Source organism: Carlito syrichta, unplaced genomic scaffold (genome assembly GCF_000164805.1).
Source record: "Carlito syrichta isolate Samal-C Ts95f unplaced genomic scaffold, Tarsius_syrichta-2.0.1 Scaffold304726, whole genome shotgun sequence".
NCBI classification, from domain to species: domain Eukaryota; kingdom Metazoa; phylum Chordata; class Mammalia; order Primates; family Tarsiidae; genus Carlito; species Carlito syrichta.
The window spans coordinates 673,363-686,570 of record NW_007248822.1 but is presented as its reverse complement, the minus strand read 5'-3'; the positions used below and the strand labels follow the sequence as shown (position 1 = coordinate 686,570).

Here is a 13,208-nt window from a genome sequence, read left to right as displayed (position 1 = left end):
CTTGATCATGGCTCACTGTGGCCTTGACCCCCTGGGCTCAAGCGATCCCTTCCCTTCCGCCTCCTGAATAGCTAGGACTACAGGCACACACCATCACACCTGGCTGATTTTTTATTTACAGAGACAGGTCTCCCTTTGTTGCCCAGGCTGGTCTGGAACTCCTGGACTCAGGTAATCATCCTGCCTTAGCCTTCCAAAATGCTTGAATTACCAGCAAAAGCCGCTTACTAGGCTCAGCCAACTAATGATTCTTCTACTGAATCTCCCCCCACTAGACTGTGAGCTCCATGAGGACAAAGTGTTTGGCTACTGTTTACTGTCTCAGGCACTCCTTGATTGTGATGGGTATACCTCCTGATAAGCCTGTCATAGGCTGAAAATAACATACGTTGAAAATGTGTGAGGCTGCATGCTCAAATCTGTAATCCCAGCGCTTTGGGAGGCTGGGGTCAGAGGATTGCTTGAGCCCAGGAGCTTGAGCCAGCCTTGGTAACATAACAAGACCTCGTCTCTATATTAAATAAAAAAATTTGCCAGTCATGGTGGCTCACTCCTGTAATCCTAGCACTTTGGGAGGCCGAGGTGAAAAGATTGCCTGAGCTCAGGGATCCGAGACTAGCCTGGGCAGTTTGGTGAGACCTAGTCTCTACAATAAATTAAAAAGAAGCCGGGCTCGGTGGCTCAGCCTGTAATCCCACGCCTTTGGGAGGCTGAGGTGAGTGGATTGCCTGAGCCCGTGGGTTCGAGACCCGCCTGGGCAGCGAGACCTCATCTCTACAATAAATCAAAAAATCAGCCGGGCGTGGTAGCGCATGCCTGTAATTCCGGCTACTCGGAAGGCTGAGGCGGAAGGATCGCCGGAGCCCAGCAGGTCGAGGCTGCGGTGGCCGGGAGCGGCCACTGCACTCCAGTCTGGGCGACAGTGAGACTCCAACTCTAAAAAATAAAAATAAAAATAAAATTCATCTTCTATCAGTATAAGTAATTCTCTCTGTTCCTTTCCCCTCATCTTAATAATGTTGTTTTTTGGAATTGGAGTTGTATATACAAATAGTAGAATATACTTATGTAAAACACTAAAATACTGATGCTTTTCTCTTTAAACATAAAATGTGCTTCGTATTTCTTATTGTAATGAAACCCACATACAGAAATTAACCATTTTGAAGTGTATGATTCAGTGACATTTAGTACTTTCACAGTACTATGCAACTACCACTTCTACCCAGCTCCAAAACATTGTTATTGCCCCCAAAGAAAGCCCCACAGCCATTAAACACTGAATCTAGTTTCTTCACTTAGCATGTTTTCAGGATTCATCTACTTTGGAGCATATATCAGTACTTCATCCATTTTTGTAAGCACAAATAAGTCCATTGCATGGGTGTGCTTCATATTTTACTATTGAAGGAATCTCAAGATCCCATGAGCCCTCCTGGTGATGATCTCTACCACTGTCCGGAAGGAGATCACAAGAAACAGCCTTTTGAGGAGTCTACAAGAAACAGTGAAGATAATTTAAGGTAATTTGGGGGCACTTTGGTGAAAACTTATAAGCTGTTGGTAAGTTCCTGTTATAATCAGTTCTATATAATTAAACCATTTTTCTCCCTCAGTATATAGTTTGTTATTCTGGTTATATTTATTTTTATTTTTTAAAATGTCCCCCTAGCCTATGACCAATTGAGTGCCCCTTTTTTGCATTGCAGTAGAGAGGTAGGTATTATTTTTAGATAAGTTTGTATTCTGCATCCTTGTCAAGCAGTTCTTGTTTCCAACCTTGTTCTGCTTCTTTAAAGACCCAGTCATCCCTTCTGGGATTATATTTCCAAAAACCAAATGTTGTATAAAATATGTCTTTTTTTTTTAATCAGTCTCACTCTGCCACCCAGGCTGAAGTGCAGTGGCACTCTCACAGCCACTGTAGCCTCAACCTGCTGAGCTCAGGTAATCCTTCTGCCTCAGCCTTCCAAGTAGCTGGAACTACAGGTGTGCACCACCACACCCAGCTAATTTTTCATTTATTGTAAAGACAGGGTCTTGCCATATTGCTCAGGCAATCGTCTCCTGTGCTGGGATTACAGGTGTGAGCCACCACGCCTGGCTTGTGTTGTGTCTAATTTGTACTAATTTCCAGACGTCCGTTAACTAATAATACAGTCATCCTTCAGTATCCATGGGGGATTGGTTCTAGAACCCTTCCTTGGATATCAAAATGTGAGGATGTTCAAGTCCCTTATGTAAAATGGGGCCATTGTATTTGCATATAACCTATGCACATTCTCCCACATGCTTTCAGTCATTTCTAGATTATTTATCATACCTAACACAATGCCTACACATCCCTTCATTCACATAAATTCAACATACTGCTTGGCACACAGCAAACCGCTTTTTGGAACTTAGCAAAATTTCTTAATTAAATTAAAGTAGATTTTATAACTCTCTCTTTTTAAAAACACATTACAATAATGCACCTGCACAGAGATTAAATGTCTTGTTTAAGGCCACATAGCTCTTAAGTGCTAGAGCCAGAGATCTTAGCCAGCCCACATCTTCCAACATTGTGTCCTTTCTGCAGCTGTGACAAGTGGGTCTTGATTATGTCCAGTTCTGTGGTATAAAATTTTTATTTCTTGGAGTTGCTCATGACAAGATTTTATAACAAAATAATTGGGGTCCTCAATGGAATTTATTAAAATATTACTTTCTTACATAATAAAGTTACTTAAATTACTTAGGAAACATTTTTATAGATAGGAATATACTGGCATTGAGAGATTTTTCCTGTTTTATTTTCCTCTTTTTTTGTCATCCAAACAAAGAGAAGCCAACAACTGCATTCCATCTTAATTCTGGTTAATCATTTGTCTCTGATAAATAAGACCATACTATTCTCTATGAGCACAGGCTTTCTCGTTGTGTTTGACTTTTAATTTTTACCTATTTTTCTATGTAGATTTTCACATTCTACTTCAGAGACTTGTCCTCAAGAATTGACCGTTCGTGTGTCATCTCCCGTATTTGGAGCTGCCTCCAATGTGAGAAGTGGTCTAGGTCTGAATACGAGTTTGTCCCCCTCTCTTTTAGAGACTGGGAAGAAGAAACATCTGAAAACAGCCCCTTTTAGCAATACTTCTATTTCTAGATCAGAGAAAACGAGGTCAAAATCTGAAGATAGCGCCCTTTTCACACATCATAGTCTTGGGTCTGAAGTGAACAAGGTCATTAGCCAGTCATTCTCCAATAAACAAATACTTATAAGTAAAAACATAAGTGAAGCCACAGGTGAGCAGGACAGTCCTGATCACATTAAAGATGCCTCTACTGAGAGACATTTGGAGCCCCTGAAACCCCTGGGAGCCAGAACGTCCAAAAGGAAGAAAACCGAAGAAGAAAGTGAGCATGAAGTAAGCTACCCCCAAGCCTCTTTTGATAAAGAAAACGCTTTCCCTTTTCCAACGGATAATCACTTTTCCATGAATGGGGACTGTGCAATGGACAAACCTCTGGATCTGTCTGATCGGTTTTCAGCTCTTCAGCGTCAAGAGAAAAGCCAAGGAAGTGAAACCTCCAAAACCAGATTTCGGCAAGTGACTCTTTATGAGGCTTTGAAGCCCGTTCCAAAGGGCTTTTCCTTAAGCCGGAAGGCCTCAGGTGGGAGCTGTGTGTTGCCCAAAGACTCCCCAGAGGAGCCCTGTTTACAGGAGTGCGTCGTCCTCCAGCCCTTGAGTAAATTCTCTCCAGACAACAAACCGTTACAAATAAAGGAAGAAAATCCTATCTTCAAAATCCCTCTGTGTCCACGTGAAAGTTTGGAGACAGAGAATCTTTTTGATGACATGAAGGTTTGTGTTAAACGTTCAAGGATTTCAATTAAAATGGTTGTTTGTGATTCCATCTAGATGCTAACAGTTACTTCTGTTTTAGGGTACTGGTTCTCAAGAGCTAATAAAAATAAAAACCAGGTCAGTCCATGGAGGATGTGAACTTGCATCAGTACTTCAGTTAAATCCATGTAGAATTGCTAAAACAAAGTCTCTACAAAGCAGCCAAGGTGTGTATACTCTGAGTAGGATTTTCACTTTTTTTTAATAACTTCAAATTGGGTATTATGTAATTTTCATTCTTTGGATAGAGTGAATTGTTTTAGAAAAAAAATCTTATTTCTTCCCACATGTCTGTATTTATGGGATGATTTTCATTGCTTTCTTTCTTTTTTTTATGTTTTGAGTTGGAGTCTCACTCCATTGTCCAGACTGGAGTGCAGTGGCACTCTTCCGGCCACCGCAGCCTCGACCCGCTGGACTCCAGCGATCTTTCCGCCTCAGCCTTTCCAGTAGCCAGAATTACAGGCACGTACTACCACGCCCGGCTGATTTTTTTTTATTTATTGTAGAGATGAGGTCTTGCCAAATTGCCCAGGCGGGTCTCAAACCCATGGGTTTAGGCAATCCACTCACCTCAGCCTCCCAAAGCACTGGGATTACAGGCTGAGCCACTGAGCCCAGCTTTCATTACTTTCATTTTACCTGTGATTTTTCTACTCTTGTGCTTTTTGAAAATATGAGATATTTTGATACATACTTTTATAGGTCATTTTAATTGACTTTTAAGTAGTTATTTATCATTTTATTTATAAAAACTTTAAATATTTTAAACTATTCAGAATTTTTAAAAATAAAAATTAGAAGTTTTATCTAAATCTATTTCTTCATCCCGTAGAAAACTTGTTTTTCTCTGCATTTACATGTATATCTGTAAACATATGTATACATTTACACAGGTTTTTAAACTTCTTGTTTGAAAACATCGTTTGCCCTACTATGTATATGCATCTTTTCATAATTTTGCTGTTTAAAAGGAATCTTTTTGTTTCTTCAGCCACCAAATAGTTCCAAAGTTCATATGCAGTATTTTTTCTTTTATTATTCATTAGCAGGTTATTTCTTCATTCTAGGTTTATCCCTTTTTTCCTGAAACACATTCTTTACTTCTTCTAGTGAGGGTTTCAGTGTCTGTGTGAAAACTTTTCACTCTCATTTGTGAATTTTTTTTAGCTTTTCATTTTAATTGTCATGGTTGCTTTAGGGATTACAATATACATAACTTAAACTTTCACAGTCTACTTGGAGTTAATACTGTACCACTTCATGTTCTGTAACTTTACGTTATATAGTTGTCATGTATTATATCTACATACATTGAAAATTCCTCCAATGTTATATGTTTAAATTTTAAAAAACATTTTGTTTAAATACAATCACATACCATAAAAATCACTCATTAAAGTGTCAAATTCAGTGGTTTTGCTATACATCACCACAGTTAACTTTGAAACATTTTCATCACTTTCAATCCCACCCCTACCCCACTCCACCACCCAGCTCCTGGCACCATGAATCTACTTTTTGTCTTCATAAATTTGCCTATTCTGGAATTGTATGAATGGAATCATTCAAGATATGATCTTTTGCGACTGACTTCCTTCACTTGGTGTAATGTTTTCAATTTTCATCTATTTGAAGCATGTTTCATTCCTTTTTATTGTTGAATTACATTTCATTGCATCAGTATACCATGTTTTATCCACTTACCAGTTGACGAGCATTAAAGTTTTTTCCACTTTTTTTTGCTGCTGTGATTAATACTATGAACATTGGTGTACAAGTTTTTGTGTGGATGTATTTTCATTTTTCTTTGGTTATACCTAGGAGTGGAATTGCCAGACCATATGCCAACTCTGTGTTTCACCCTTTGAAGGATTCCTGACTGCTTTCCAAGGCAGCTATACCATTTCACATTCCCACCAGCAGTGTGTGAGGGCTCCAGTTTCTCCACATCCTTACTAACACTTATTACCTGTCTTTTTTTATTCTAGCCATTCTAGTGGATATGAAGTGGCATCTTATTGTGGTTTTGATTTGTATTTTCTATGATTTGTAAAAAAATTTTCTAATCTGTAGGTCCTATAAATGTTTTTAAATGATGAGAACTTTTGAAATCAGTTTTTTAATTGCATATTTTCTTCTCTTTATCTAAGGTAACTCCTTTGAAAATATCCAGTGGAGTGTAGATCCAGGAGCAGACCTTTCTCAGTATAAGATGGATATTACTCTCATAGATACAAAGGTAAGTTAAAAAGTAAAACCAAAGCCTTTTAGTTCTTATTCTACTGAGTTGTTAGTCAGCCTTCTCTCCTTACTATGACCATGAGATAATCAAATACCCTTTAAAATCTACATTAATTCATTCAGAAAAGAAATAAAAATGCTTGTTTTTCCAACTTTGTGGTACTTTTTGAAAGAGTAATAGTATTTTCTGACTTTAAAGGCCTTTGCTGAAAGACATTAATGTAGTTTTTAAAATAATGTAAAATGCTAGTTACATGTTTCAGATCATTTTATTTTTTCTTAAAATAATTTGACATATGTTTTGATAGCTTTAAGGTAATATGCCATTAAAAAATATTTTCCCAGTTGACTCTTTTTAAAATACCGTATTTTTAAAAATTAAAATTTGCTGGGCTCGGTGGCTCAACCTGTAATCCCAGCACTTTGGGAGGCCGAGGTGAGTGAATTGCCTCGGCCCACGGGTTCAAGACTCGCCTAGGCAACTTGGCAAGACCTCATCTCTACAATAAATAAAAAATTAGCTAGGCGTGGTAGCGCGTGCCTGTAGTTCCAGCTACCTGGAAGGCTGAGGTGGAAGGATCGCTGGAACCCAGCAGGTCGAGGCTGTAGTGGCCGGGAGTGGCCACTGTGCTCCAGTCTAGGTGACAGAGTAAGACTCCAAAAAAAATTTTTTTTAAATAAAAAAATTAAAAAATGTAAAATTTAAATTTATAGTGTAAATACTTTTTTGCCATGTATTTAGGTTCTATGTCGTTTGAAAAGTTTGCTTTCACTTGATAGCATACTATTAACAAAGTATTTAACAGTTGCTAGAGTAACAGATACTCATCAAGAAATCAAGTTTGGTTTTTGAAATTATTGTTCTCATTGTACTTTGATGTCTGCTTCCTGTGAGGCGGATTGGAGAAGAAAAGCAGGAAAAGTTCAAGGGAGTCCGGTGGTAAATAATTCTCCCTTTCCTTGGCTGCAGTTCTTCTTTTCTTAGACTTCAGAGAGAAGATGCTTGTATATTGATGCTAAAATGTCTTACAGGCAGTAGAATCTGAATCTATATCTGTTCCTAAAGTATAAAAGTAAATAGAACTTAATGCTTAAAAATGGTACATTTTATATTGTGTATATTTACCAAAATTTCTTTTTTGTAAAAAGTAAATATAAGACCATAAAGGAATAATTATTAAAATTTTTAAAATATTTACTCAGGATGGCAGTCAGTCAAAATTAGGAGGAGAGACAGTGGACATGGACTGTACATTGGTTAGTGAAACCATTCTTTTAAAAATGAAGAAGCAAGAGCAGAAGGAAGAAAAAAGTCCAAGTAAGATTTGTTTTTGCTTTTATTTTAATAAAAATGTAGAGTAAATTTTGTAGTTGTACCATGCATTGAATAGCCCAAGTGACGGCTTAATCAGGTTTTTTTTTTTCTGCTGTTAATTTTATGTTCCTCCTAGGAAAGCTCTGTTTCAGTATTTCAGAAAAAAACTCTTTAGCCAAAATAATTTTATTTTGGAAAGGATTCGGATGACTTCCAGGGGTCAACAAATGGCAGCGAGCTGCCAGTTTTATAAATAAAGTTTTACTGGAGCTCAGGGTCATTTATTTGTTTATGTGTTGTTACTTGCGGCTGCTTGTCCATGCAATGGCAGAGTTGAGTAGTTGGTGCAGACACCTCATAGCCCCACATGTCTCAAAAACTTGCTGTCTGACCCTGCAATAAAAAGTTTGCTGATCTTAGCCGGGCTCAGTGGCTCAGCCTGTAATCCCGCGCCTTTGAGAGGCTGAGGTGAGTGGATTGCCTGAGCCTGTGGGTTCGAGACCCGCCTGGGCAGCGAGACCTCATCTCTACAATAAATCAAAAAATCAGCCGGGCGTGGTAGCGCATGCCTGTAATTCTGGCTACTTGGAAGGCTGAGGCGGAAGGATCGCCGGAGCCCAGCAGGTCGAGGCTGCGGTGGCCGGGAGCGGCCACTGCACTCCAGTCTGGGCGACAGAGTGAGACTCCAACTCAAAAAAAAAAAAAAAGTTTGCTGATCCCTAGCGTAGACATTTTTTAGAAATGGTGTAGCAGGGAATCTTAAAAGTCCAGTGTTATTAGAATTGTGGTTTTCTAAAGCAATTTGACAGGGAAAGACAGCGAATTTCTACTGAGTCTAAATTAGTCTTGATTCACACATCAGCACTAAGAATGATGGTATGTGTGCCGAGTTCGTCTGCTGTATTCTGCCTCTGCTGATAAGGTAATTAGGCCAGATTAGTGCTCTACAGTCTTTTGTAGCGAGAAACTGTCAATTTTTCACCCAAATTTTTGATTTTCCAAAACAGGTGGGAAGATTTTGGTTGGCATTATCTTAAGAACAGCCCAAACTGTAGAGGAAGGTGACATAAGAACAGCTAGACTAGAACAGTTGTCATTGTTCACTCTTATGTCTTACCACATGATGCAGTGCGAAAGCAGGGGCATTTCTCAAGGCTCATCTATCAGAAACTGAGGGCATGCAGACTGTATGTGCGTTTTTAATCTTCTGCTGAATTTTCTGTAGTCTACCTGTTCCGGACCAAAAAATAAAACAGCAGTCTTGCCCTGGCTTCTTTTGAATCAACTTACTTCTTGCTGCCTTAAATGCAGTTAAGTGAGAAAAAATTTTAAGGTTTAATAACTGTTTAATCATTTATTAAATATCAATTAAAAATTCTGTACTGTGGCCAGGTATGGTGGCTCATGCCTGTAATCCCAGCACTTTGGGATACCAAGGCAGGAGGATTGCTTGAGCCCAGAATTTTGAGACAAGCCTAAGCAACATAGCAAGATCTCATCTCTATTTTTTAAATTTTAAAAAATTAGCCCAGCGTGGTGGCGCATACCTTTAGTGCTAGCTGCTCAAGAGGCTGAGGCAGAAGGATCATCTGAGCCCCTGAGGCTGAGGCTATAGTAAGCCATGATTATGCTACTATACTCCAGCCTAGGCGACAGAGACCCCAAACTCCAAAAAAAAAAAAATTAAAAAAATATGTATGTATGTACTGGGAAATATTCTAGGAACTGGAGGTAATGAATAAACAGAACAAAAGTACTTACCTCATGTCACTTACACGCTAATGAACGAGAAACAAGCAAGTCTGTATATGATATATAATGGTAAGTGCAGGAGAAAGATAAGCCAAGTAAGTGAGAGAGCACCCAGACTGGGAGAGGTAGTGGTTATGTTACAGAGTAGTCGTGGTAGGCCTGTGTTCTGTCATATTTGGTAGCCAACTTGATGTATTCTTTTTTTTTCTTGAACTCTGGTGTTTTAAAAGGTATATTAATATAATGGGGAAAGTAGTTAGATCTCTGAAGATGAATTTGTCACTTTTACATATCAGATATGTCCTTGAATTCATTGTTTCTATTAATACTAAGCTAGCAAGTACTAATGATGAGGCAAGAGATGCTTTTTTTTTTTGCTACTTCATTAGAAAAATAAGCATGAGTAAAGGACATTTAAAGCTCTAACATAAAGCCTTTGTAAATGTTCAGTAACTGTCCAGACATGCACAAATTGTACGAATTGAACCGCGTTGTAAAAATCATGATTTAAAAGTGTCTTAAACACTTTATTACATACATTCTAGTTTGTTACCCACTTGCAGTCACTGAATTAACACTCGTAGTATTACGGCTTACTACTGATATTTTTAGAATCATCTTTTTAACTTGGTCCGTGAACACTTCACTACATATGTCATATCTTGAAACCCTCATTGTAATCATGTTTTAAAGAAGTGTCTTTACACACTTCATTATATATATTACCATCTGTTACTTATAGTCACTGTATTATCACTCTTAACCAGCCACTTGTGATTAACACTCTTAGAATCATCTTTTACATGTGCCTGCAAGTACCTCACTGCCTACTTTGCATCTATTCCATAAAAGAACACATTTCAAAGTAAAGTTTGTAATTCATATTTTAAGAACCATGTATTAAGAAGTGTCTTTAAAGACCTCATTACATTATTTTAGAGTAGTTACCATAAGTTTCATGTTGATCTATATAGAAAACAAAAAACTCGCTTGTTGTCCTAAGCCAGTGCTCTTTCAACATAGATGAAGAAGGAAAAATGAATGACAGCTTGGAAGACTTGTTTGATCGGACAACACATGAAGAGTATAAATCCTGTTTGACAGATAGTTTCTCTCAAGTAGCAGATGAAGAGGAGGAATTGTCTGCTGCCACAAAGAAACAAAACAGTAAGGCTATTTTCTTTTAATTATGGCATCTCAGTTACGCTGAGTCCAGTGAATTAAGTTGTCAGTCTAATTAACAGAGTCTTGATGAGGTATATCAACAATTAAAGTTTTATGTTTCTTGTATAAATTTCTTCCTCAGTTGTTTTTTAATTTTGAGATAATTTTACACTATCAAAGAGTTCCAAAAAATAGTTCAGAGGGTTCTCCTATACCTTTCACTCAACTTCCCTTTATGTTGACATCTTACATAGCCATAATTTATTAGAATTAAGAAATTATTAGCCAAGTGTGGTAGCACATGCCTAAAGTCCCAGCTACTTGAGCTTGAGCCTAGGAGTCTGAAACTGCCATGAGCTATGATCACACCACTGCAATCTTGCCCAGGCAATAGAGTGAGACCCCCCATTCAAAAATAAAAACTAAGAAAATTAATGTAGGTTTGAGGCTATAAATTTCTTTATAATCTACAAAAACATGTATAAATGTTTCAAGAAACTTCTGTTAATTAACAAATTAATGATTATAATAAAGTAGAAGGAGAAAGTTTTGCGGAAAACTGAGATTCACTTTCTGCTGTGAAAGTTTTATCTTTCCAGACGAAATACCTAATGTAACTATATGCATATCAGCCCTATCATCTGTTTCACTAGGGGCAGTAATTTATAATGTAGGGTAACAATCAAAAGAAGAATACTCTATGAAACTGAAATTCTTAAGTAGGTAATCTGGATTGAAAATTAGTTAAAATTCTCACTAAATATCTTATTTTCCTGTGGTGAGTAAAGCAGTCAGAATTTTTCATCTAATGCAAAGATTGTTTTGTACTAGTTTATGAACATACCTTTAAGTGACAGCCCTTAGTTCAAAGGAAATTAGACCTTAACCAAAGATACAGAACAGTAGGCTTTTGCTTGCTTAGTCTATGGCAAAAGCTTAATCAAGTAAATTTTGTAATAAAAAACTTGCAGCTCTTCAGTACTGGATATGTTTTTTTCTCCAAGAAGAACCTTTTCAAATTGATTTTACGTCAAAGAAAGAAATACATGTATATAATAAGAATATATATAAAAAGAATATACATATTCTCTTTATATATATTTAGAATTGTTGGATGCTTGTGAGGATTTGCTATAAATATATTAAATGAAGGTGAGGTTTGGGTTTTTGATGATCCCCCACAACCCTCCCAATAAAAGACATAGTATCCAGTGTGTGGCTGTGTGTCTCCTATCACCCCTCCCTCCCTCCTTTAGTAGTGCCCAGCATCTGTTGCTCCCGTCCTTGTGCCCATGTGCCCACTTGTGAGTAAGAACATGCAATATTCAGTTTTTTGTTTCTGTGATAATTCACTTAGAATGATGGTCTCTAGCTGCATCCATGTTGCTGCAAAGGACATGGTTTTTTTCTTCTTTATGACTGCGTAGTATTTCAACATGTTTTATGTACCACATTTTCTTTATCCAGTCCACCTTCGATGGGCATCTGGGTTGGTTCTTTGTATCTGCTATTGTGAATAGTGCTACAGTGAACATATGTGTACAGGTGTCTTTTTTGGTAGAATGATTTATATTCCTCTGGGTATATTCCCAACAGTGAGATTGCTGGGTCAAATGGTAGCTCTATTTTTTAGGTTGAGAAACCTCCAAACTACTTTCCACAAAGATTGAACGAATTTACATTCCCACCGACAGTATACAGGCATTCTGTTTTATTCAAAGTCGTTCCAACACTTACTGTTTTTTGACTTTTTAATGATAGCCATCCTGACCCGTGTGAGGTGGTATGTCACTGTAGTTTCAGTTTGCATTTTTGTGATGATTAGTGATGCTGAACATTTTTCATGTTTATTGGCTGCTTGTATGTCTTCCTTGAGAAGTGTCTGTTCGTGTTCTTTTTAATGGAGTTTTTTTTTTTCCTGTCAATTCATTTGAGTGTGTGTGTGTGTGTGTGTGTGTGTGTGTGTGTTATTTATTTATTTATTTTTGATTCTGTTGCCCAGGCTGGAGTGCAGTGCCAAAGTCACAGCTCATTACAGCCTCCAACTCATGGGTGCAAGTAATCCTCCCACCTCAGTCTCCCAAGTAACTGGGATTATAGGCACGCACTACCACACCCAGCTAATTTTTTTTTTTTTTTTTTGTCGAGACAAGTATCCCACTGTGTTGCCTAGGCTGGTCTCAACCTCCTGGCCTCAGGCAATCCTCCCACCTCAGCCTCCTAAAGTGCTAGGATTCCAGGTATGAGCCACTGCACCTGGCCTATTTGAGTTCCCTATGGATCCTGGATGTTAGCCTTTGTCAGAACATAGTTTGCAAATATTTTTTTCCCATTCAGTGGGTTGTTTCTTTACTCTGTTGATGCTTTCTTTTGCTGTTCACAAACTTTTTAGCTTGATAAGGTCCCACCTGTTGATTTTAGCTTTTGCTGCATTTGCTTTTGAGGACTCGGCCATGAATTCATTGCTTAGACTGATGTCCATAAGGGTGCTTCCTAGATTTTCTTCTAAGATTCTTATAGTTTGAGGTTTCAAATTTAAGTCCTTACTCCATTTTGAGTTAATATTTGTATATAGTGATAAGTAGGGGTCCAGTTTCATTCTTCTGCATATGGTTAGCCAGTTTTCTTAGGATCATTTGCTAAATATAGCTTCCTTTCCCCAATGTTCGTTTTTATCAGTTGGTTGAAGGCCTGTGGTTTTATTTCCAATTCTCTATTTTGTTCCACTGACCTTTGTGTCTATTTTTATACCAGTACCATGCTGTTTGGGTTACAGTAGCCTTGTAGTAAAGTTTGAAATCTGAGAGTGTGGTGCCAAAAAAGGCGGTGCTACAAATGACCTG

The 13,208-nt window shown here is 37.8% G+C and overlaps 1 protein-coding gene across 1 annotated transcript in view; it reads left to right on the top strand.

Annotated features, from left to right (window-relative positions):
* RBBP8 (RB binding protein 8, endonuclease) overlaps positions 1 to 13,208 on the top strand; it is a 131,683-nt gene that overhangs the window by 93,768 nt on the left and 24,707 nt on the right. The window contains exons 10-15 of the mRNA XM_008060777.2: positions 1,411 to 1,523; positions 2,960 to 3,848; positions 3,931 to 4,057; positions 6,044 to 6,132; positions 7,338 to 7,452; positions 10,225 to 10,368. Coding sequence (XP_008058968.1) covers positions 1,411 to 1,523; positions 2,960 to 3,848; positions 3,931 to 4,057; positions 6,044 to 6,132; positions 7,338 to 7,452; positions 10,225 to 10,368 — 1,477 coding nt within the window. The remainder of the gene's footprint in view (positions 1 to 1,410; positions 1,524 to 2,959; positions 3,849 to 3,930; positions 4,058 to 6,043; positions 6,133 to 7,337; positions 7,453 to 10,224; positions 10,369 to 13,208) is intronic.